This window comes from Leptopilina boulardi, unplaced genomic scaffold (assembly GCF_019393585.1).
Source record: "Leptopilina boulardi isolate dan_hultmark-lab unplaced genomic scaffold, ZJU_Lbou_2.1 LbouV2_372, whole genome shotgun sequence".
Taxonomy (NCBI): Eukaryota; Metazoa; Arthropoda; class Insecta; order Hymenoptera; family Figitidae; genus Leptopilina; species Leptopilina boulardi.
Genome location: NW_026137943.1, coordinates 2,054,646 through 2,081,747, shown reverse-complemented (window position 1 = coordinate 2,081,747; position 27,102 = coordinate 2,054,646). Strand labels below are relative to the sequence as shown.

The window sequence follows — 27,102 nt, the reverse complement described above, 5'->3', positions numbered from 1 at the left end:
AGTAATTTTTACTATACTTTCATAGTAAAAACGGGAACTGTCCGATGTTTCTGCGCATCTCTGGCAAATTTTACTCCAAAAATAGTAAAATATACTTCCGAAATAGTAAAAATTACTACGAAAACCCCACTTGGAAAAATTCCCCGGAAAGTGCCCCCTGGAGGTTCTATCAGAATTCCGCCGGAACTTCCAACGTAATTCCGTTGGAATTCCATCGGAGTTCCAAAGAATTTCCGATGGGATTCCGACGGAGTTCTGACGGAATTCCAACGGAATTAGGACTCTAAAATTTTCGAAAGAAATTAATCGGAATTCCGTCGGAATCCCATTGGAGATTCTTTGGAACTCCGATGGAATTCCGACGGAATTAGGACTCTAAAATTTTCGAAAGAAATTAATCGGAATTCCGTCGGAATCCCATTGGAGATTCTTTGGAACTCCGATGGAATTCCGACGGAATTACGTTGGAAGTTACGGCGGAATTCTGATAGAACTTTCAGGGGGCACTTTCCGTGGAATCTTTCCAAGTGGGACAGTAAAATTTACTACAAAAATAGTCAATTTTACTATTTTTGGAGTAAAAGTTACCAGAGATGCGCAGAAACTTCGGACAGGTCCTTTTTTTACTATGAAAGTATAGTAAAAATTACTTTTTCTTTTTTTCCGTGTGGTCTTAATAATTATTTAAAAATTTATATATAAGATATCTTACATTTCAGTAGGGTTTACTGTCACAGCAAATTGTTTTCATCCCACACAAAATTTGCTGCCACATCAAATTACGTTAGCTAACATATATAGAGACAGCGAACAAATTTGCAGTGGGGTCAAAAAACTTTGCTGTGATTTAATTTTTAAAAATTAAAACTGATATTCTTTATCATAGCAAACTTTTTTGTTGTCATAGTAAAAAATTTAGCTTTGGTTATACTAATTTTTGACAGATCCGCGATTAAACATATCAGTTAGCATCTGTAAATTTCTTTTTTTTCGTGCAGCAAAATTTCTTCTCTGTACCTATATTAACGTAATTTGATGTGACAGCAAAGTAGTTCGTTGACATAATAAACAGACATCGACGCAGAGAGCCACCGCGCAGCTTCTCACGCGCATGCGTGAAAGATGTGAGTATGCGCACTGCGATCTAACCTCCTTAAGCATTCGGCGCGAATATTTAAATCGAAATTAATTAAAAACCATTTTCTAATTTAATTTGTAAATAAAAAAAAAAGAATCCTCAAAATTCCAAATGCAAATTCAATTTCCCATACAGAATATAATTACTCTCATCTTCCATTTTGAATATTTGATGTCTGTTATTGAGAAGAAAAAATATGATGAAAAAAATAGGTGGTTGAAGAGAGATAAGAAAAAGAGAGATGAATAAGAGAAAGAGAGAGAGAGAAAATTCTATGGTAAAAAGAAGAAGAGGAACAAAAGAGGGAGGAAGCGCCGCCGGAGCTGATATACAGGGATTCACTCTATAGATGAGGGGGTAAACACGATTTACACTAGGACGACTATCAGCCTCGCCCGACGTTCGTTCTCGTCGTGCCGCGTTTCCAAGAGAGAGAGAGGGAGAGAAAGAGGAAAAAAGAGAGAGGGAGAGAGAGAGATATCTCCCTCAACAAAGTAGGGGATGTTTGTCGTACACGTTATTTGCCCAATAAAACCACGTGGTGCCACCCCCGCTTTTCGCTGTGATCCTTCACGTGGACTCCGCCCCCGCGACTTCTCCACGTCTGCGCGTACCGCCTATCGCGCACGTTTTTCGTTTCCCAATCTTAACGGCAATCCGCGACACAGATCATCATCGGACCGAGTCCGATTCACTGGTTCTCGTCACGGTGATCGTTGAACTTTACCGGTTCCCCCTTCATCCCCCTACTAGAAATTAAAAAAAAAAAAAAAAAATATTCCCCCGAGTGTTTTTTAATTCCTCTATCTAATTTCTTTCCAAAAAAAAAAACTTTTCTTCCAGTGTTTGTGATAACAATGGTGTTTTACAAAATATAACTTAAAAAATTCAAACACCTTGCCATATTGGTACAATTTATTATTTCAAATTTTCGCCTGAATCGTAACCTTTGAAAAAAAATTATTGAACTTTAAAAAAAAAATTGCCAAATTTTTCTCATATACGAAATTGTGATTTTTTTTAGGGGCAGTGTTTGTAATCTTTTTTTTCGAACTTGATAAAAATACTGATTGTGAATAAGAATTTTTTTTTTTGAAAAAAGGTCCGCGAAAGTGCGGAGAAAACCGGTAAAGTGTTGTTCAGTCACGAGTCCAGGATTCTCACCCCCGGAGGTGGTAACGTCTCGCCCGGGGGCGCAGGGCCTCCAGCGAGTCCAACTTCAGGACATTATCTCCCATCAAATCATAGTCCACCTTTGGTCAAGGTAAATTTTCATTCATCGGTATATTTTAAAAGTAATTTTCATCCAAAAAAGGGAGAAAAAAATTGTTTGCCCCTAAAAAAAAAAATAGTTTAATTCTCAAATCTGCAATAGCGGATTAAATTTTTAAAGAAAGTAATAAAGAATTCAAATTATTTATAATTAAATATATATGAAATACTAATCGGATTAATTTAAACAGTTTTCGTCAATTAGATGAAGCAATTTTGCGATTATGTATATATAATATATCCTGAAAATCTTGTCAAAAATATACTAGCAGCAATCATTTTTGATAAAAATTACAACGTTATACAATGAAGTCGAAATAATTTAAATGTCATTCTCATATATTAAACTGAAATTATTCTGTTAAAGTTAATTTATGTCTTGAGAGAGAGAGAGGCAAATAAAAATATATTCAATTATTTGCCACTTTTTTTCAATATTCAAAATATTATTTCACATTTTATTCGCGAAATGTTAATATTATATAATTCAAAAATTATTTATTTTTTTTAAATAGACACGATTAAAATTCTAGATCACGAACGGCAATTGAGATTAAATACTTCGAGAGAACCTTTGGACATCTTTGCAAAGAATTATGCAATCAATTATAAATGACAATTTTTCATCTTTGAAATTCTACTTTACGATATATTTGATCATTTAATGAAAATAAAATTTCAAAAAAAAAAATTGTAAATATAATTTTCGAAATGTAGTTAAAAAATAAAGTGATGTGGGAGGGGGTAATAGAAGGAGAAACTCGAGATTATGCCCCGCACGCTAAAAAAAAGAAATATATATATATATATAGAATGAGAAGAAAGTGGTTGGGTCGACGATGATGGGTATAAGGGCGGCTGTCAGTGTTCGTTTTCGTCAGACAGGAGCCAGAATCCCTCCGGGGACCGCGGCAGCTGTCTGCGGCTAAGCTCTCGCCAGAAAGCTCGTCAGAACTTTCCAAGCGCGATTTCGTGGGCTTCCACTTTTTTTTCTCAACCTCTCCCTCATATTCTCCCTCTTTCTTGAAAACAGATTTAAAAACATATTTTTTTTTGTGTAAAAATTTCTATTATACTTTCATTCTATAATAATAAATTAAAAGGAATTTCTTCAGTAAAAATTATCTACAATTCAAATATATTATTCCATTTTTTAACTAAAATGAGATTCTATATAATCTATGGGGTAAGTAGTTATGTAGATGGCGCTTGGTGTTAATTCCCCAGTTGGAACTAACGCCATCTGTTGCGCATAAATACTTTTGAATTGACGGCATTTGGAAAACTATACTTCTAATTTTATTAGTTCATGGCATAGGATTTTTATTAATTTAATTTGTTTCCAAATTGATTTTTCCATTCGATGTAGATGGCGCTAAGTGATAATTCCCTTGTTAGAACTAACGGAATTAGCTCCGTAAATGAACAAAAAGAAAACAATTTATTAAATTATGTCACACTATTTAATATAATTAAAAATTATTAATTCGAAGAAGGAGATTATCTCGAGGAAGAGGAAGAGGGGGCTTAATTATAATAATTTTTTGAGTACGTTTAATTCCCATGTAAAATATAATAATAATGTTTTGCGGCCCTGCGGGTAGATTCAACACGCGCCCGACACTTTCGCTCTGATTAAACTTAATTCATATTCCAAACGCGAGTGTGTGTATATATATGAAGCTATACAGAAGATGCTTACAGTGAAGAAATATAGTGGCTGGCGGCTCGCGCTGTCTGACGACCAATCCTGCCAAGTTAACCTCATTAATAAATTAATTAGATATTATTGTGTTGGCAGTCAGGGCGGCAGCAGCTGCGGGTTTTATTCTACCCCTTTTTGCCTACATTATATCTCGAAATGACAACGGCGACGAACGACCCGCAGATATAATGCTTTATACATATACATAAAGAAGGGTCAAGACCCATGACGTCATTCTCCTTATATTGCTCTCCTCTTTCAAATTAAGATCTTTCTTCATTTATAGAGCCCGCACACTTTTTTTACTCTCTCTCTCTTTCTACATAAATATACTAACGAAATTAATAAATTCTTAACGAATTTAGTATAAAATTAATATAAGGGTTATGTTATCGATTGTACGATCGATATATATTTATCGAATGAGCTCGATACTTGATTGGTTGATATACAACGCGAAAGAGTAATACTAATGCAATATTATTATTCAAAAGAAATCACTTGTGAGACCAATTTTGTTAATTATATAACTCAATCTAAACGCGCGCTATATAGTGAAAAATAATAAAACCATGTTTACTACATATATAATAACATATATATATATATATAATTGCCGTTATAAAATCGTTTAATTTTTTTTTATTATTCTATTAAATACCAATATGGCTGTGTGTCAAATGGCATTATTTCAATCAGCCAATTTAAGATTGTTAAGATATGAAGATTAAATTTCTTGATCGAAACTTTTAAGTCAAGTAAACTGACCCAAGTGTAAATAATAATAGATGCCTATATATACAGAGAGAGAAAAAATAAACAATTATTTTGAATTATCCTCTACAACATCTTGTTTCAATTAATGCAAATTGACAGATCATCATTTTATATTAATTTGTTTAAATTTTTTCTTAAAAATTATTTTATTACAATTTATTAAGAAAGGGTTTAATTATTTAAAAATTTTTTTTTATATTATAGAAAATATAAAATAGTTTATAGTAATTTTTAAAACTGTCGTAATAGTAAAATTAAAACAATTATATATAATATTTGAGTGAATACAATTATATATAATCATAGTATATAGGAAAAATAGTACCGAGTTAAATTTAAAATAGAATTTCAAATTGTGTATTTTCCTATATATATCAGGTGAAATTGAATTGATTGAATCAATAAAACTATGATCAGTGAACTTTCAACGAATCAATGATATATATCTGATTGTAGATTCAACGGAAAATTTACTACGTGAATTGTAATATATATATATATATGTTTCAGTGATATATTCTATTAAGTGCATGTTCACTCATTGAAATAGTGGAAAATCGTTTACTGATTCAATTTTATTCACTTAAAATGCAATTGAAAGCAAATTTATTGTTTATTATCATTTCGTTACATATATATACAGGGGTTGATTTTAACGTTCTGGATATCCCCTATAAAAATTTTTTAAATCCCTTTTTCGTTTTGTAAACAAAAAAAAGTAGAATTAAAAAAAAAATATTAGGTCCTCCGAAACATAAACGGCAAAAAAGATACGGGTAGATATCTTATTTGTAAAAAGAAACTAATTTAAAAATTTCCAGGAGAAAAATATAATTGGATGTAATTATTACTATTTATAAAAAAATAAAATAAATCTCTAACCTTAAATTTTCTGCAAATGATTTGCTGCTTCTGTAAACACACGTGATTTAAAAAAATTTCGAACACTTCCGAATTTTAATTTAATTAGACAATTAAAAAAACAAAAGGCCTAAAGATTTAAGCGATCGCGATTTTAAGAACTTCGAACACTCCCGGATCAAAAAATTTACTAAAATTACAAAATTTACACTCACGTTGAGCACGTCTTAACAGGTCAATACACGAATTACAACTGATTTAATTATCTTTGAGATTCTCCAACCGCATTGTTTATGACCTTCGGCCTAAGGTAATCTAAACATATAGCTCAGTCGATGAGTACAGGTATAAAGATAATTTCAAAATTCCTTTGACAGATTTAATAAATTATTAATTATTATTATTTTTGGGATTTTAAGTTAAAAGGAAATTATTTGGTTTTTTTATTAAAAAAAAAGAATGATATACTTTTTTTGCATCTGAAGTAAAAAAAAGTATAAACAGAAAATATTTCTTTGTTTTCATCATTATATTATAGATAGTAATTATATTTGTCATTACAATGGAAAAAAATGGAAAACAACAATAAAGTAATTTTTACTATACTTATACAATGTAAATTCCTGAAATGTTAGAAATTTCTGCGCAACTTTTGCTACGGAAATATTTAAAAAATACTATATTTTTCAAGTCAACTTTATATCATTTCAGAAGTATTTTTTTTTCTATATACTCCCGAAGCAAAAGTTGCCAGAGATGGACAAAAATAGTTAAATAGTTAAATATATTAATAAGTACTTTATATTTTTTTTCCTTGTATTTATAGGTTAGAAATTGGTTTTTCTAATATAAAAAGTATGTAATATTTTTGTCATACCTATTATTGGTTCTTCGTTGATCTTCTTAGAATTCTGAAACAAAAAAGAGAGGTTAATTTCTTTCTTACTGTAACTAAAACTAATTCTTACGCGCATCCAATATGGCGATCAAATTTTTAAAAAGTTATTAATTTTTTATTTTATATCAGCCATTTTGAAAATTTAACATCAGATTCGTCATCAGCGATCCAAAAAAACCCCTAGATATCAAGGTTTAAAAAAAATTTAATAACTTTTTAAAATTTTGACCGCCATATTGAATCCGCCATTTTGAATTTTGAAAATCTGACATCAGATTAATAATCAGTGATTTAGGGGCTATTTTCACCCCTAAAAACCACAAATGATTTGATCTAGCAAAACGGTCAGACACGGGTATTTTTTTTTTGGGTCCTAGTTTCCAAAAATATTGGATTTTTTTGTGGGTCAAAAAAAAAGTTGAACTTTGTCGGACGGTGTAATCAGCGTTTTCGAAAACTCCTCAGTTATGTAATGAGATTCAAAAAATGCTCTGGTGAATTTTTTTGAATTCTATCCGCCATTTTGAATTTGCAAAAACAGACATGATATTCCTAATCGCAGCGACCACGAAAACCCCTTTGGATATTGTTTTAAACAAATCCGATGAATTTTTAAATTTTTGGGCCGCCATATTAAATCCGCCATTTTGGTTTTTTTAAAAACTGATCGTCTAAAAATTTAACGCAATCATCTTCTCTCTTCTGATGAAAATAAGATAAGAATGTCTTATACTCTTTCCTAATTTTCATATCTACTCGTTTCATAGTAAGGATTATTTTTAATTTTCTAAAACTTTTTCAAACTATGTACTACATTGAATTTCTGACACATATGATGCTCATTATACTATAGTAATGACAAAAAGAACATGCAACATTATTATCATTGCGGAGTGTGTGGTATTAAGCTGTAGGGGGTCAGGATTAGGATGTCGGCCATTACCGCGCGTCACTGACCGTTTATTCTGCGCCGTGCGCGATGTGGTGACTTCCTCTAGACGGATGTATATATATATATATATATATATATATATATATATATATATAACTGGAGGATGACATTTGCCAAAGTTATTCCACTCTTTTCTCTCCTTCTTTCATGTAAATATCATTAAATTAATTTTCAATTTTATTCCTAATAAGTATAAAAAAATTCAAATAATTATTTATATGATTATTTTAAAATAATCTAGCGATTTTAATAAATAATATTCGAAGTGATTTTATTTATTTTTTTTTTTTTGGAAAAATGATAAAATAAATATTCTATTGACTGCAATTTGCCTCATGTATATACCGAAATTGTGTTCCACACTTCAATCGCTGCCACATAGTCATGAATAATTAGGCACGGTGCAAATGAATTTGGTGATAACGGAACAACGTTCAATCCGCAGGGCTGCGCGTCTTTATTTATTCAATGCCACACGGATATCTGTGTGTTTACAAATTTAATCAACTAAAAAAAAAAAAAATGCAAACAACCCTATATAAATCCCCGGTATTAATCTGTGAGATTACTTTCCCTTTTTTTTTTTGCCAACAAAATTTGTTTCCGCTTTTTTTTAATTGCACGAACAATTAATTATTATCACTTTTAAATAACATTTCCAAAAAAAAAAAATAAACCCAATTCGTAAAATATAATTTATATAGATTAGAGAGATAAGATAAAATTATATGCGCTTCTTGGGAGAAAATATATTGTAGAACGCTTGTCATGTAGAGGAGGAAAAATTGTGAAAGAAGGAGAGAAAAAAAAATTGAGAAGAGGAATAAATGAAGAGAGGTCGGGTAGAAAAGATAAAAAAAAAAAAAAAAAAAAAGCACATACACGATCCTAGGTTCAGACACGCCTCTAACCTCCCTGAGGAGGTCGCCTTTCGCTTGGCGAGTCTCAACTATACTACGGGCGGTTCCTTATATACGCCGGGCTCGTTCTTTCGCCTGGTTCGCTCCTGTTTTACGCTTTTCGACTTTTTCAAGATTTATCCTCACCGCTTCCTCGCTAAATCGCTTTCCGGGTGAAATTTACGGTCGGGCAATAATACAGAAGCGCTGCTTACTTGACTTGAGAGAAAACGGAGAGAGAGAGAGGGGAAGGGGAAGGCAAAGAAGAAGGAAAAGAGATAAAAAAAAAAAAACGCGGATAAAATAGAATAAGATAGAAAGAGGTAGGAAAGCTTCGTCCGACCGAGTAACAGGACCCCACACATTCATTCTCGGCACGTTCCCCAGTCTCTTCTTTACCTGACTGACTACCAAAAAACTATTTCCCTTGCCTTACATCTTTTTTTTTTACCTTTTATTTTTTTTTTTTTCATTGAATATTACACACCCCTTCGATATTTTGTTAAACTTTATAACCTTACTGTATGTATAATAAAAAATGGTTCCAACACAAAAAAAATGCTGGATAAATTTTGTTGAGGGTAATTTTAACCAATGCTAATTCACATAGACGGTGGCGCCCTCAACTACACAGAAAAAACCTAGTCTCATTTTTGTTGCAAATCAAAATGAGCCAATGCTAAACGACATAGACAGTGGCGCCACCAACCTGGTTCATTTTTGTTGCACATCAAAATGAGTCGCCTAGGCGGCTCATTCTGAGTTCAGTTTTTTTCTGTGTATGGTAAAATTTGTTGCAGGTAATTTTTATACCGATTTTTGAGGTAAAAATTCTATTTTTTTCGTGTGGAAATGATAAAAATATAATCTATTTTTTTTCAAGAAAATTTTCCTATAAGTTAATAATTTTTACTAACTGTAAATCTTGATTTGAGACAGTCGAAACATTTTTTTTAATATCAATTACAGATTGATAGGTTTTTTTTGAAAAATAATATTAATATTATTGGTGAAATTTTGTATATTGGCGCTTAAATATCTCGCTTGACTCTAGCAGTAGTCACTAACGTGTGCGCACGCACTTCTTCTTCCCTTCTTGATTTTACTTCGACCGTATAAACGTATCTCGATCTTCTTCATAATAAACGACTATTTTCAACCGTATTTGTGTATTATTATTGACTACATTCTGCTCTAAATAATCCACATGTCAACAATTATTAACAATATATCAAAATCACAAAAAACGTACGCCGAAGGCATACTCAAAAAGTAGTGAAAATTGAGGTTATGTCTCCTCAACGAGTTCGATATATCGAAAACGATCAAAGGAGGGAAAATTCAAAATTACTTTTTATGAAATTCTTATAAAATAACAATTAATTATTGTAATTTTCCGTAAAATAATTGCCTATAGAGGCAAGGAGATGATTTATTTAATAAGAGAGAGTTAAACACTAGAGAGAGGTTTATACAATTAAAATAATTGCCTATATAAGTTGAATTAGATGGTGATTCGAAAATTTGAAAGTGATGCTTTAAGTACTAGGCAAGTATGGTGAGTGGGTGACAAGGGGCGCGACATATTGGACGAAATTGGTGCATATCAAACAGAAGGCAATTGGAATATAGCTCGGATCGAGTCCCATACCGACGCGATTCTGTTGGAAATGGTGCCCAGGGGGCGAAACCGAGTTTCCGAGTCCCTCCACTACTACCCCATCATCGTGTTTGGCTTTCTCTCTCTCTCTCTCTCTCTCTCTCTCTCTCTTACCTTCCTCGTTTCCTCTCTAAATCTCCCTGTCGTCCTCCCTTACCCTCATGCCAAACTGGTATAATGTCGGAATACTTGCCCGCCTACTTCGGATCGAAGTTACCCTGATCTGAAACGAATTTGCTCACGGTACTCGCGAATATATATATATATATATATATATATATATATATATATATATATATATATATTACTTTACGAATAACCAACTATGTATATTTATACTCGAGTCATTTCTATCGACGTGCACTACTTGCATTTAGTTGGAAGAAGAGAGGGTTACTTGTCTGACTATAACTGACTTTTACCACTGGAATTCTATTTCTTCATCCTTCTATAATAAAAGATAATTTTCTTTACCGTTTCCTTTCCAGATAATAGGGTCTTACCTGACCGAAAGTTTGAATGGTAAGTTTATACCGAAAGATTGCAGTTTAAGGTTACTTCAATATTGCACTGCAATCTTTCGGTAAGCTTACCATGCAAGCTTCCGGTCAGATAAGACATTTTACCTGTTATCTGAGAAGGAAACGGTAAAGAAAATTATCTTTTATTATAGAAGAATGAAGAAATAGAATTCCAGTGGTAAAAGTCAGTTATAGTCAGACAAGTAACCTGACCGAAAGTTTGCATGTTAAGCTTATATCGAAAGATTGCAGTTTAAGGTTACTTTAATATTGCACTGCAATCATTCGGTAAGCTTACCATGCAAGCTTTCGGTCAGAAAAAACGCTGGATTAATTTTGTTGCAGCTAATATTAATACCTATATATGCTAATTCACATAGACGGTGGCGCCCCCCTCTAACTAGGATAAAATTTGTTGCAGTTAATTTTTATACCGATTTTGGGATAAAAATTCTACTTTTTTTTTTTAGTGTGAAAGTGGGACATTTGAAGCTTGCGGCAAATTTGCCGTGCAAGATTGGCAATATTGCGCGACAAACTTAACGCAAGGTTGCTGCAAGCTTACGTGTTGTAATTTTGATTTCTTTTAGTATATAGAATATATTAAATCAAATAATACATATATATAATAAATAATATAAAAAATTAAATAATATGGTAAATAATATAAAAAATACAAAAATGGTATTAATGAAGTCGATAAAGATTATCGATGTCGATTCAGTATATATATATATATAAATATATATATATAGAATGAGTCTTGAGCGAAGCATGGGATTGATTGAATTAATCTGTCAATTTATCAATTACACGGATGAGTTTGTTTGGTGGCTCTACTCTCATCACTATAAGTCCTCTCTTATTCTCTTTACACCTATATTCTACTCTCTCTCTCTCTCTCTCTCTCTCTCTCTCTCTCTCTCTCTCTCTCTCTCAGTATCTTTTGGTTTTATGTTTCATGCCTTCCTCTATTTATAAATCTATTAAGTGTATTTTACCTCGTTCATCGGTTACAAGTGAATAGAACTTGTGACCAATGAAAGTATCAAGAGCTTGCTTTTATATATACATAGATGCTTTGCACGTGTAATCGCACTTGAGTGGAAGTACATAAAAGCCAAGTGCTGCATTTGTGAGACACACACACATATATATATATATATATACACGTAAGCCTGTAGCTCGAGGCACAGATTGAACGAGCTCAATTGCTGCACCGAACGCAATAGGAGTAGGAGGATCGTATTGATTTCACTGTTATACCAGCGCTGAGACTTGATTCTCGATTCACGCAAATGTTTTTTTTTTTCATCAAACATTTCTCACTGATTTTTTGAATATTTATTATATTTGATTATTATGAAAAAAAAATTATTATTGAAAAATAATAATTAAATGTTAAATAAATAATTTAAATTATTATCATATAATAATAAATTATTCTTCTAAATCATCAGACTTTACTCTCTAAATCTGAATTAGTAAAAATGTTTACTAAATTGAATTAGTGACTCACTTTTTGCTTCTGAATTAGTAAAATTTTACTAATTATTAGTAACTTTTACTAACAATTAGTAAAATTTTACTAATTCAGAAGCAAAAAGTGAGTCACTAATTCAAATTAGTAAACATTTTTACTAATTCAGATTTAGAGAGTAATTAAATCTTTCTTTTAATTTTTAAAATATTTATTTATTCTTATTGGAACTTGAAAATTTTTGTAACTATATACAAGACGAGAGGGCAAATGAACATTAAGAGTTTATAAATACATGCTTGAATTAAGTTCCGGAAGCGGAATTGAGGGGCCACCAAGCGCGACTAAATCGAGTGGGAAGGTCTTTTTGGCATTCTGATGATATAAACTCGCTCGAATGTGTTATATATATATATATATATATATAAAACTTCATGATCTTGAATCTTTTTAGAAGGGGAATTATTTGTATAGAAATAGGGTGTTGAAGGGGTGGGGGTGGGGGTTAACACTGAACCAAAAGTGTATTCGAATGCCGATTCATTTCCGGTTTCTCGCCTATACACGCGCAATAGGGAATATACACACCCCTGTACGATAAACTCTCTTCAATGTACTCGACTTTTTACGCCACTCGATTCCACTGCATTTGATGCGTTCTCATGTGTGTTCATATTTTTCTTTGCTATCAGGAACATCTTTTTTTTTTCTTTTTTTTTTTAACGCTAGACTCGAAAAATTTTTCTTTTCTTGATTTCGAATTTCATTTTATGATTATATTATTTATTCTAAATGATCTGTTTATTTAAAATCGGGATTATTACACAGAAAAAACGCTGGGTAAATTTTGTTGCGGGTAATTTTAACCAATGCTAATTCACATAGACGGTGGCGCCCTCAACTAGGATAAAATTTGTTGCAGGTAATTTTTATACCGATTTCGGGGTAAAAATTCTACTTTTTTTTTCGTGTGTATAATGTAGAAGTAAAAAAAAGTTTTGTGTTTTTTAAATTCTAATTAGTACAAATTATAACTAATTTCAATTATAGTTACTCACTTTTTTTAATTAGTTAAATTTCACTAATTGGATAGTAAAAAAAAATGCTTAGAAATTAGTTAAATTTTACTAACAGCCCATTTTCACCAATCTTCCGAGAGGTTAAATGCAGTATTCTGCGTCTGCGCAAAATGTTTGTATACAACTTGTGCGCAGACGCTCTAATTCAAAAGCCGAACAATAATTCAAAATTAGTTTAAAATTTTTTAATTTCTCCATTAAAGAGTGTTTGCAACAAATTTTATGTTCGCCTAACAAAAAAATATAAAAAAAATAAATTTTTGTTTATTGAATAAATTTATTTTTGTATTTTAATGTAATTTTCGTTTAAGATAAAATTATTGTATATATACATTGAAATCTTAATTTAGCTCATTCCTATATTAGGGGCTCATGATTTCTATTGTGTTGTTGGACCCTCATATATATATATATATATATATATATATAATATAATGTACCAGGAGAGCAGTCGCGTGCAATCATGAGGAAACGAGTTACTTGTTGGCTAAACTCATCGTTGTTTGCTTTTGGGTTCACTGAATGGTTCGTGGCTTTCAGTTTATTTCACGTTTATCTATTTACATTTAATTTATTCGCCTGACGCCTCGTTTGAAGGCCATACCAATCACGCTTTTCTACACACATTTATTTAAAAAAAAAAAAAAAAAAAAATTTCACATTTTATATTCAGTTATTTTTTTTTTTTATTGTAAAATATATTTTCAATTAATCTATATATAATCTTCAATAACGTTTTTGTATTTAACTAAAATGTAATTAAATATATGTAATGTTGAATGTAATTAAAATAATAAGTGTAATTGCAAAATATATCTGTATGTTTTTAATTTAAAAATTCTTTTTTACATTTATAATTTTAATTTTATCTTTTTTCAATTACAATATTGAAGTTGTTGTTTCATTATTCTCATTATTTTCAGTGAGACATTGTAAATATTTATTTGTAACATTAAGATATTTAATTTCAAATTGTTTCTTCATTTCTTCATTGCACAAAGAATATTCATTAGTAAAATTATGTATATATGTTGGATTTAGAATTTCATTAATATTTTCATTTAGAAATTCAATTAATATTTCAATTTTTTGCTTCTTTTTTAATAAACATTGTGAAAAATTTATATCATCTTCTTTTAATTTTTCACATTCTTCATGCATTGTATTAAAATTATTCTTCAATTTATTACCTAACTGAAAAATAATTATTGATATAATATTTTAATTTCTTTATTATATCTACAATGAAAAAAAAATTTTTTTTTTTGATTCAAGTAAATATTTATTTAATTGTTTTAATTGATTTGAATCAAAAAAATTTTTTCTCATTGTAATTTCATAAAAGTTAGAACGCTTTTTATTTATTAAAAAATATAAAAATCTTTGATAATTACCCAAAATAAATGATCAACATTATTATCTTCGCGATATTCATTGTAAACAACATAAATACTTTTAGAACAATAGCATAGAAATTCTAAAGGAAAACGAAATAATATCCAAGAAAACTCATCTTTTGTAATATTATTACAAATATTTTTGCTTTCTATCGATCCAATACTTTGATTCTGTAAATTAAAAAATATATTTGATTTCAAAAATATTATTTCTTAATAATTTTAAATTAAAAATTTTTATTTTATTTATATTTTATTAAAAGAATTAATAATATGAAATTTTTTTAAAAATTTATTTACCAATAGTGCCATTCGTTTGTTAATAAAATTAACTACAAAAATTTCATTTCGAAATAATAATTGATTTAGTAGATTTGTTTTATTTTCTTCGACTGATGTTAGAGAATTGTTAACATTGTTAATTTTGTCTGACACATATTTATTTAATTCATTGATCTCACTGGGTATTTCGATTTTATTTCCTAAACATATAGAATTTATCTGAAGAAAAATAATTTTTTTTAATTATTTTTTTTATGTGTAAATAAGTTAAAAAAATATTTTAAAAAATTATACTTACAGAAAAAAGAAAAAGAATGGAAAATAATAAAAAGAACATTATAACGAACTGAGTATTGTTACGATTTAAAAATTTACTGTAATATGAACACTTTCAATAAAAACTGTATTTATATTAAAACTTTATCAGATAAGAAGAAATTTTATGAGTATAAAGATTACAAATAAAGTATTATAAAGAGATTTGGATAAATTAATTTAAAGTAAATTTAAAAAAGAAATTTCACATTAACAAAATAATAAAAAAACACATAGAATAAAATAATAATTGAATAATTAATAGTTTTTGTAAAATTTTCCCTAATTAATAAATTATGAAAATCGTCACACGTGTCAATTGTAAAAAATTGTATATATAGATAATACAAGTGTTTTTCTATTGTATCACCAAATTTCATTATCTAACTTATATAATATGTAAATATAAAAATTTATGTAAATTTTCTAAAAATTTCAATTTATTATAATAAATCAACATTATTTATAATTTTTAATTCTTGACGATATACACATTCATTAAATATTTCTAAAAGTTTCGTGTACTCATTGTTTCCCTTTAATTTCATTTCATTAAAACATGAAGAAAATTTTTCATCATATTCATTTAAATAGAGTTGTAATTTTTTCTTTTTTTCATTAATTGCCTGTTTCGTGAATTCTTTTAATATTTCCCCTTTTTCTTTTTGTCGATTATGACATTTTTCAATATCTAAAGTTGTTAAATTTTTACATTCATCAATTATTGAACGTAATGTTTTTAATACTCCCTGACTTAACTGAAAATATTTTTTAATTAAAATTAATTAATTTCATTAAAAAAATTAAAAAAAAAATTTTTTTTAAAATAATATCAAAATTTTGTTTTAAATTATTTACCAAAATTTCGTAATTATTGTTGCATACTTGTTGATATTCAAAATCATAAAAGTCAGTTAAATTCATATTCATACATTGAACTTGAAATAATTTTGGAAAAGTTAATGAAAGCCATGTTAAATTTCTCAATAAATTTTTAGAGCATAAATTGATTCTTCTACTATCATTGGTTGAATTTTTTATGTTTATCTGTGGGAAATTTTTTAATATAACACATTTTTCTTATGACAAAATTTATTATTGATTTAATTCAGTTATTTAAAATTTAATTATTTATTAATTAATTATTAAAAATGTAAAAAATTTTCTATGAAATTCTCGCTCTTACCATTGAATCTCCTATATTATTAAATATTTCTTTTCTAAATTCCAGATTTAACTTTTTTTCATTTATTAAACGATTTTTAATATTCGTCTCGATATTTAGCTCAAATTTTAAATGTAATACAGCTTCATCAGTGATATTTTTTTTTATTTCATTGATGGAATTTTGAATATCTGGTACATTTTCCGAAAATACGAAAATCTGACAAAAAGCAGTTTAATAAGCATTTTTTTTTTTTATACAATTGAAAATAATTTTCTTTTACTTACATGTAGTAGGCAAATAAAAAGAGTATATTGAAAAAAGAACATTTTAGAATCACGACAGTTGGTTATGTGCGAAAAAAAAAACTACTTATATATAGTAAGCAAAATTATAATAACCCCTTTTTTTAAATTAATGTAAAAAGTTTATTCAATTAATAATTAAATTACAATGTATAATAAATAATTCATGAGTAAATTGAGAGCATTTAATTTTTGAACACCTGTTTTTTAACATTTGAAATTTTTTCGTAATAAAGAATAATTAAAAAGCAAATAGCTATTTTGAAGAAGAAATTTACGATTTAGTTTTCTTTAAAAATACCTATATAATATATCAAAAAATAAATTGTAGATTTACAATTTCTTAACAAAGAAAATATCTTTGCACATTGATATATATATATATATATCTTGTAAAAGTCGAATTAATTTTCGTAAGGTTATATAGACACGCAACACTGAGGGTTGAGTGAACGAGTAAAGAGGTTAGGGCACGGGGGAACTCGCGTATGCAAAGTTAACCTCCATTAAATGCATTAACTCGTCGATACGATGTACAGAACGTTCAGATGTGCTTAACCAAAGTACATTACGTTAAATTACCCACCTAATCGTATACTAATTGATTTTCTATATATCACTGTAATGCACATATTATATATATGGGAGAAAGAAAAATTTCACTTATGGCGTGTCATATTTTTTCCCTTATTCCACGAATTTAAAAAAAAAAACACCATCTTTTATTAAAATTCTTATTTAAAACACACACACACAGATAAAAGCACTTGCAATTTAAGCTTAATTCCGTTATCCCGCATTATTGCGCCTATTATGAACAGGGCGCGTACACAATGAATGCCTTATTAAATTGTGTCATCCAAGAATAAGGGCTAACGTGCTGTATGCAATTTAAGGCCGCAGTTAATTAATTCCTTTCAATTTATCCCTGGGACCTTAATTTTAAATGCGCTTAAAGTTTATCAAGCAATGATGCCAGCATTTATTGTTCCTATAATAATGAAATCTTAGAATAAAATTAATTTGAAACTTAAATTTCGTCACAATTTCCCATTTGAGAATTTAATTTAATAATTTTAATTAATGAATAAAAAATAATTACAACGAAAAAAAAATTCTTTGAGTGAATTTTGATCCTGCGCCATCTACTGACGGAGGTAAAAAATGCCAACGCAATTGCGCTTGCGCAACTCTCTCATTGGTAGAAAAAGGCGCTCTTATTTAAAAAACGCTTTATTATAAGAAAATTATTCGGTCTTTGACTTTTTTTTTTTAATTAAAAAATTATTTTTTGTACAATATTTGAAAATTTTTGATATTTAATCATTTTTATCAAGACTCTTTTTTTGTTGTATAATAAAATTTTATGTCCTGCGTTATATATATATAGTGTACAATTAATTATCAACATTTGTTAATTGTATAATTGACGGCAACTATAGTAAAGTGCCGCGCGTTATGATGACGTTATGTTTCAATAATTTGGCACGCGACGATAATCGCGTTGTGCCACTGTGCGGCTATATTGCGCAAATAGCATGAATTGCAATTAAAAGCGATAATTCCTTAATTAGCTTTGTATTTCATATTGCCTCTCAGAATCCCAGGAAAAGTAACAAATTTTCTCAGCCTTGATGCTGATCTCAAATAATAATCATCATCTCTTTAATACAAAATGTAATAAAAAAAAAAAAAAAACCATCAAAATGATTAATTTCCTACATTTATGCTATCATAAATTTATTTCCTTCTTGTTTCTTTAATAATAAAGTTATTTTTTTTTTATTAATTTCTATTTGATTTTACTAATCCCACCGCTGTCACCAATTAATTATGTTTTGGAATTAAATTATTTTAAAAAAAAGTTGATTGAAAGAAAAAAAAAAAAAAAAAAATTCACGTGATTTATTCTAAGGCTAGATCTAATCTAAAATCGTCAATTAAATAAAGGACAATTGCTCTGTATTACAATCGTGGCTAATCTAAAGTGATTGAAATGGCGCTGCAGAATGTAAGTCGGGTTTAAATCAATTTACAAGAATCGTCTGATTAACCATTTATTCACTTCTTTATAAATTACAAAACAACAAATGCGAATTGTGAAAATTAACCTCATCTATGTAAGTTATTTTCACCCGACATTCTTGAAATTTAAAAAAAAAATTATTAAACTCATTTAATTTTTATTAATCATCAATTTTTCTTTTAATATTATTTTTACTTTTACACGAAAAAATGATAATAATAGAAAGCATGAGAAGGCATTTGCTTCTAAATCTTTAGCAACCGTTGTTAAGGAAAAAAAAGCAGACGCGAAATGCCTACATCTATAGGGTTTCGTGGCTTTTTAAATTCAGATCAAAAGTTATTTGAAGATAATAAATAATTTATAATTACATTATTTGTGAATTGCTATATGGTTGCTATGGAAACGGTTGCTGCGGAAATCAACTATTGCCATAGTAACTATTGCCCTAGTAACTAACTTTTGCCCTAGTAACTTTTGCCATAGTAACTATTGCCATTGTAAGTAACTGCTGCCATAGTAACTTTTGTTATAGTAATTATTGCCCGAGTAACTAACTGTTGACCTAGTAACTTTTGCCATAGTAACTATTGCCATAGTAACTTTTGCCATAATAACTGTTGCCTTAGTAACTGTTGCCTTAGTAACTATTGCCCTAGTAACTAACTTTTGCCCTAGTAACTAACTTTTGCCCTAGTAACTTTTGCCATAGTAACTTCTGCCATAGCAACTGTTGCCTTAGTAACTATTGCCCTAGTAACTTTTGCCATAGTAACTATTGCCCTAGTAACTAACATTTGCCATAGTAACTTTTGCCATAGTAACTGTTGCCTTAGTAACTATTGCCCTAGTAACTAACTTTTGCCCTAGTAACTTTTGCCATAGTAACTATTGCCCTAGTAACTAACTTTTGCCATAGTAACTGTTGCCTTAGTAACTATTGCCCTAGTAACTAACTTTTGCCTTAGTAACTAACTTTTGACCTAGTAACTAACTTTTGCCCTAGTAACTTTTGCCATAGTAACTTCTGCCATAGCAACTGTTGCCTTAGTAACTATTGCGCTAGTAACTAACTTTTGCCTTAGTAACTAACTTTTGACCTAGTAACTAACTTTTGCCCTAGTAACTTTTGCCATAGTAACTTCTGCCATAGCAACTGTTGCCTTAGTAACTATTGCCCTAGTAACTAACTTTTGGCCTAGTAACTTTTGCCATAGTAACTTCTGCCCTAGTAACTTTTGCCCTAGTAACTAACTTTTGCCTTAGTAACTTTTGCCATAGTAAGTAACTGTTGCCATAGCAACGTACGCCAAAGCGAAACTATAAGGCTTTCGGACCTGGGCCACAAAACCCTAAAAAGTGGATCTTTTACCCCAAAATCGATATAAAAATTAACTGCAACAAATTTTATTCTAATTGAGGATCTATGTTAATTAGTTAAAATTACCCGCAACAAAATTTATCCAGCGTATTTTTTGTGTTTTTTAAAAGTTTTTAAAAGAAAAAACAAAATCATAATTGAGAAAGGGTCGATCAAGGGTTATTAATCCAAGTAGTGTATATATATTTGATTTAGTAGAAACGATATGGGTTAAAAGTTGTTAGCAATGCAAGTAAGATGCCTTTGGGATAAAGTAAAGCACTGGCTATATTTATATATATATGTATAGTGTAGGGAACATACGCGTCGACAGAAGGGGCGAAATGTAGCGAGGCTAATCCGCATACGGCCTTCGGGTACAGCGATTTTGAGACATATACACTTTTACCCCATCCACTAATAAGTGCATAAGAATACAAACTCCCCCTCCTCCTCTCCTATATATATATATACACGAAAATAATCAGCATGTGGTCCATGCTTGGTGTGGCGTATACACACAATGTGTGTGTATTTGTGGTGTTCAACCACCCAAGCGAAAGATTATGCCAGTGTTTTATTGTGCGATCATCCGATTGGGGTTGGGGCGAGAGTACGAGATTGAGGTTTCGAGTGTGTTTACTCCTCGACACTCATATACCAAAGATATAATATAGTATATTATTATATTCATTCGAGAGTATGAAATTTAATTTTTAAATTATTTTACCGTTTTTTTCTCTATTTTAGAGAAAATAATAATAATTTGAAATTATTTAAAAATAATTCCATTTTATTGAAATTGATAAGAAATAAGAAAGTGAAAGTCTTATTTTAAACTGTAAAAAAAAGGTTTTTTTTTCTAAGTTTAAAAGAAAATTGTAGAATTAAAATCTGTTATCGAGAGATTTTTGTGAAAAGTGATTAGAAAAATTCTTTTTTGGTTTTATATAATGAAAAGATTTTTTAAAATCCACAGAAAAATATCAAACTGTTATGGTTTTAATTGTTTTTTTTTTCTTCAGACGCACGTTATTTTATTTTCACGAATGGACCAATTAAAAATCTATATCAATTTATATATACAAAAGTGACGGGAGTGTTTTGTTTTATAAGAGGAAAATTTGATTATGCCACTCAGAAATGCGAGCAGACCGATTACGAAGATTCCCATTAGAGGGATTGTAAACTCATGTAAATAAATAACGAATGTATTGGGGGTTCTCTATGGCTAAGCAGGCATCGATCGCAGAACTTAATAAACGGCATGTTATAAATTTATAATGAGCTTGTCATATCGTATAGGTCTTTATGTATATATATATATATATTTATATTATATATATATGCGGCTACATGTATAGGAGGTCCTTTTGTCCGCACGCGAATGGCTTTAGAATCATAAACTATCTCTCTATCTCTCTCTCTCTCATTCTCTATCGTTCTCTTGCGCTCTCATTTAATCTGTCTCCCTCCTCGTCTACGGGTCTACGAAGGGACAAATTGAATTTTCGATCATGACATGGTAGAGCCCGGGAAGAGCCGAGTGCCGTCGAGATGATACTAATTGAAATTTGAAATTGATATTAGCGAATTATTACCCCCCCCCCTCTCTCTCTCTCTCTCTCTCTCTTTATCTCGTACGCTCTCTATGTTCTGCTTGCTATTGCCCTTCTCTCTCACACGAGTGCAATGCAATTAAGCCCGCGTGTCGGATATCAAAAGTAATTGCTGCCAAATTTAACGAAATTTGGTCCGCAATTCGCATTTCGAGAATGTGCGTCTGACCACTCGTCGATCTCAACTACTGTTCGTTATGCGTCAAGTTTTTCACAATATTTTTTTAATTGCTGAATGATGAATTTTTTTGTTTTACAAAATAATAATTTATGTTCGCGTCTAAAAATGACTTTTACTATACTCATACAAGATTTGGAAAATTTTAAATTGTGTCTGACTATAACTGATTTTTATCACTAATTCCATATTCATAAAAATTGTAAACGTCTGACTAAAACTAACATTCACTGATCAAATTCAAAAAAATGTAACTGTGGCTAGCTTAAAATGCCAGTTTACTACTGATAACAGATTTTTGAAAAAATTTGAAACCGGGGCTGACTAAAAGTGACTTATACTACTGATATTAACATTTAAAATCATTTCATCGTTGTCTTATCAAAATTGACTTATACTACTGATACTAAAATTTAAAAAAAAAAATTTCATCGTTGCCTTACCAAAACTGACTTATACTACTGATACTAAATTTTTAAAAAAAATTTCATCGTTGCCTTACAAAAACTGACATTCACTACTAATAACATATTTTTAAAAAAATTATAATTATTGTCTGACTAAACCTGACTTTCACTATACTGGTACCAAATTCGAAAAATTTTACTGTGGCCAGCTTTAAATGACTTTTACTACTTATAACACATTTTTAAAAAAGATTTTAACCGTGTCTGACTAAAACTGACTAACACTACTGGATTACATAAAAAAAATTAACTGTATCTGACTTAGTAGTTGACTTTTGTTACTGATACCATATTTTTAAAAAAAAATCAGTCTGACTTATACTGATTTTACTACTAATACCAAAATCAAAAAATTCTAAACATTTCTGAAGTGACTTGTACCTACAACTCATAAAAAAGTTTCAAAAACATTTAATTCTTGTCTACCACAAAATTGACTTTCACTACTCTCTAAATCTGAATTAGTAAAAATGTTTACTAATTTGAATTAGTGACTCACTTTTTGCTTCTGAATTAGTTAAATTTTACTAATTGTTAGTAAAAGTTACTAATAATTAGTAAAATTTTACTAATTCAGAAGCAAAAAGTGAGTCACTAATTCAAATTAGTAAACATTTTTACTAATTCAAATTTAGAGAGTACTGATGAAATAATAAAAAATTTTCATAAACCATAACTAATCAGATTTATCAAATTTTTTGTTTAAAATTTTCTTTTTTTAACCTGAATCCAATTCTAATAAACGTTTGAATATTTCAACTTCCACTATGATGCAATATTGGAAAAACGGTTATTTTTTTATTTAGACTAAACATATCAGGATTTAAATTCATAGTAAACTCTAATAAAAAAAAAAATGACTGCAAACCTTTTGAATGTGTAATTGAAATATCGACTTTTGAAAAATTCCATAAGGATAGAATCCTTTTATCCCTAAAATATTTACACTATTTGTAAACAATATTTATTTTATTATTTCAATATTTTTCATTATAGAAAAATCAAAGTTATATAAATAGTAATAAAAATTAGAGAAAAGGAAAATAATTTATTTAGTTATCCCTACAAATTTGTTAAGAGTTCACTAAAGGTTACTGGTACTAATGTCGTGCCAGTACTGCGTCAGTAGTCAATTTTTTCAATAGGGATTAAATTTTGTCATATATTAAAATATTCAAATTTTCAGTGAAAAAAAAAAATGTAAATTTCCTTTTTTTTCAGATTGGATCTGTTCACGCACATCAGGCATTGAATCATTTACATCAACAACAGCAACTACAGCCACAGCAACAGCCGTCACCTCAGCCGCAGGTGCCGGGTTCGGGGGGAGGATCAGTTACAGCAGCAGGAGCCGGTGGTGGTGGTGGTGGTAGCAGTGGTGGTGGGTCGGGGGGTGGTGTTGGAGTGATGGCCAGAAGCGGTGGCATATACTGCTATCACTGCCCCCCCGGTATCCCGACCCCCCGACTTCCACCATCTCTCGATTACCCCTTCGCCCCAACTCATCCCTGTAAGTTCGATTTTTATACTCTCTTTCACTGCGGGTATCTCGTTTCTTTTCATATCTCTCACTCCATACAAACCCCTAAATGTCGAATTTATATTGACTTTACATTTTTCAATTGATACTCTCTCGCAGATTAAAGCAGGGTCTACATATAATGCATTTTTCTCCTCCAGACACCTTTAAGCCATGTTTATTTAACACATATATGTATATACGTGTTTTACCCCATCGTTTGGGGTATGAGCAGCCATTTGCAGATTACCAAAATTTAACGAATTTTATTTTACATTATGTGATTTTGTTTTGACTTCTATTTTCACTGTTACTTTCACTTTCAGTTCCAATTTTACTGTGACTTTCACTTTCATTTTTAGGGTTTCGTATCCTTATATTTCGCTTTGGCGTCCGTCCGTCTGTACGGTAACAGTTTTCATGGCAACCGTTACCATAACAACAGTTTCCATAGCAACCGTTACCATAGCCGTTTTTGTCCTTAACAACCGTTGCTAAGGGTTTTTTTTCCTTTTATCTTTGGCCACGAAAAATTTTCAGGAAAGAAATCAAGTTGAAATTCAAATGAAAGTGAAAAAGAAAATGTTAATGTAAAAGTGAAAATGAAAGTGAAATTACGAAATAAAAACCAAAACTTCATTTTATTCGAGAGGTGAAAGAAAAATTTCTAAATTTAATTTACAATTACTGTCTCTGTATATATGTGAGGCGATGAAGGTTGGAAAATGAAATTACATTAAACGGGAAAATTTAATAGATTTCAATTACGAAATGATATAGCTAAAAGGAGTAACTTTTGATATTGTTAGTTTGGGGGGAGGGGGGACAGAAAAAAAATGAGACAAGGAGAATTCGCTGGAAAAACTACACGTAGAGGGAAATCTAATGACACCCCGACCGTTACTAATGACACTAACGAGGTAGTTAGATGTTAGAGCGAATGTCGGTGGTCCAGAAGGGTGAGTGAGAGAGAGAGAGAGAGAAGAGGTCTCTGGACTATGGGCCGAGTGAACCCACTTACCGACTTATCACGTAGTTACCTAATCTGTTTATCCCGACAGGAGGGGCCCTGCACTACACGCGGGTAACATCTCACTAAAGAAAGGGTGCCCGGACGTCCCTGAGGGCCCCTTCCCCCCCCCCTCTCTCTCTCTCTCTTCTCCCCCACATTCAATCATTCACAATGGATCACATGTATATTTCGTTCAGAAGAGAATACTAATTTCGATTTTATAGCTTAAATTTTAAAATATGTCTACCATTTCTGTGTGTCATGTACACGGGGGGGATGAGAGAGAGAGACATTGGGGGACGGATTTTGTTTCCCATTTCAAAAAGTCATTCTCCAATATTTTCTAGTGACTACAAAATTTGCCTCTGTTGAAAATAGGAAAACTGGCCAGATCCAGATTAGAGCCTTATTTAATGTTTTAAATGGGACTCTAATCAGGGCCTAGCAAGTTTTCCTATCTTCAATGAAAAAGTAAATAAAGTAAGTATTTTTCTTAACCATTTATACCATAAGAAAAAATTCTTTATAAAATTATTTTTGGGTTATAATAACGAAATTGAAGATAGAAAAAAATAATGAATGAGATTTCCTTGAGTTCTGATTGTCATAAGGAAAGGGAATTCGAAAATGGAAATGAAGTTTAAATTGAAATGGGAAACTTGATACAATTCCAATCGAGATGATGGGATATCTTCGTGTGTATATATATATATATAGAAGAGAGAGTGAGAGAGAGAGAGAAAGGTTAAGTCAAAAGTGTTAGGTGGACTTAGAAACGATCAGTGAATAGGCAAACTACCGGCAAAGTTCCGACTGACATCGAACCGCGGTTTAACCGGAAGTTAACTTCAAGTGCAAACTAAGTTTAGTGGCCGTCCAGTTTGTAGCGTCCACTTTGCGTAACTCGGTCTAGCCGGTAATGTAACTTCATCGATGTGTTCCGCCAGAGCCAACACAATCAATCTACCACCTCTCTCTCTCTCTCTCTCTCTCTCTCTCTCTCTCTCTCTCTCTTTCTCTCTCTCTTCCTCTTCTATTGCCTCATTTTCTCACTTCTTCCTTTATCTTTTTGCAGCATCCTTCCTGTAAACTTTAATTCTTTTCGTTTCAATAGAAACTAAATTTACACCACATATAACCTTAAAATCGTATTATTTTCTCTAAAAATATACCGGCATCAAAATTAAATTTCCCATTCTAGACAAATTTCAAATACAAACAAAAAAAAATCTAAATTTCTCATACCTGTATAAGATACAGTCTCCCCATTTATTTACTTTTTACTTCTTTCTTTTTTTTGTTGAAGTAGGACGAATAATTGAAGAGCAATTAGGAATAAAAAAGAGGAAAACAAAAGAATAATTTTTTCTTGTCAGACAAGACACTAAATCAAGGGACTTCCGTCGCGAATCAAGGACACTCGTAAAGCACAACCTCGAGGCAGGCACGTATGCTCGATCCCTTCCTGTTCCCAAAGAGAAATAGAAAGAGAGAGAGAGAAAGCCAGAAAAGAAAATTGATATATCTTTTGTGTCCTGGTGAACCTCTAGTTTTTCGATCTTTTTTTTTTATCTCTAATGTTAAAGGAATAAAATTGAGACACGCGCTTTCATGAGGGTCCCTTCCAAAATCCCCCCCCCCCTCCCCCTTCCCCTCGATAATAAATTGGATCAAGTCGAGTCTCGATGAGTTGTATAACTTGTCTAGATCCCGGCTTTACTTTCACGAACTCTAATCTAAGATCTTGAGTGGATTTTCAGACCGAGGCATCAAGCTAATGTATTTACGAGACAACTCATCATATATATATAGAGAGAGAGAAAGAGAGAGACACTGGGTTACCATTTATCAAGATAATTTTGATTTTCAAAATGATTATTTATTGAATGAAAATGTTTTTTTCTATCCTTACACTACAAAAAGAAGGTACTAAAACAGTACCGATTTTTGGGTATCAAAATAGAACCAAATAACAATTTAGTACCTAAAGTCGGTATTAAATTATAATATCTTTCGTTTTACAGTGTATAGAATAAAGACACAGCATGATAAAAATTACACCAAAAGTCATACAACAAACCCCTAATAATTATTAGGGGAACATGTATTAATTGAATTTTTTTTTATGAAGTTACATTGTTGTAAAAATATTCTAAAACAAATTTTATAAAAAAAAACTAACAGTTGCTACGGTAACTGTTACTATGACAACCGT

General features: G+C 30.4%; 1 protein-coding gene across 1 annotated transcript in view; it reads left to right on the top strand.

The window, feature by feature from the left end:
* The first annotated feature begins 1,791 nt into the window (after positions 1–1,791).
* Positions 1,792–27,102, top strand: part of LOC127287666 (cone-rod homeobox protein) — a 36,159-nt gene continuing 10,848 nt past the window's right edge. The window contains exons 1-2 of the mRNA XM_051314722.1: positions 1,792–2,402; positions 23,578–23,866. Of these exons, the coding sequence (XP_051170679.1) occupies positions 23,764–23,866 (103 nt within the window). The 5' untranslated portion in view covers positions 1,792–2,402; positions 23,578–23,763. The remainder of the gene's footprint in view (positions 2,403–23,577; positions 23,867–27,102) is intronic.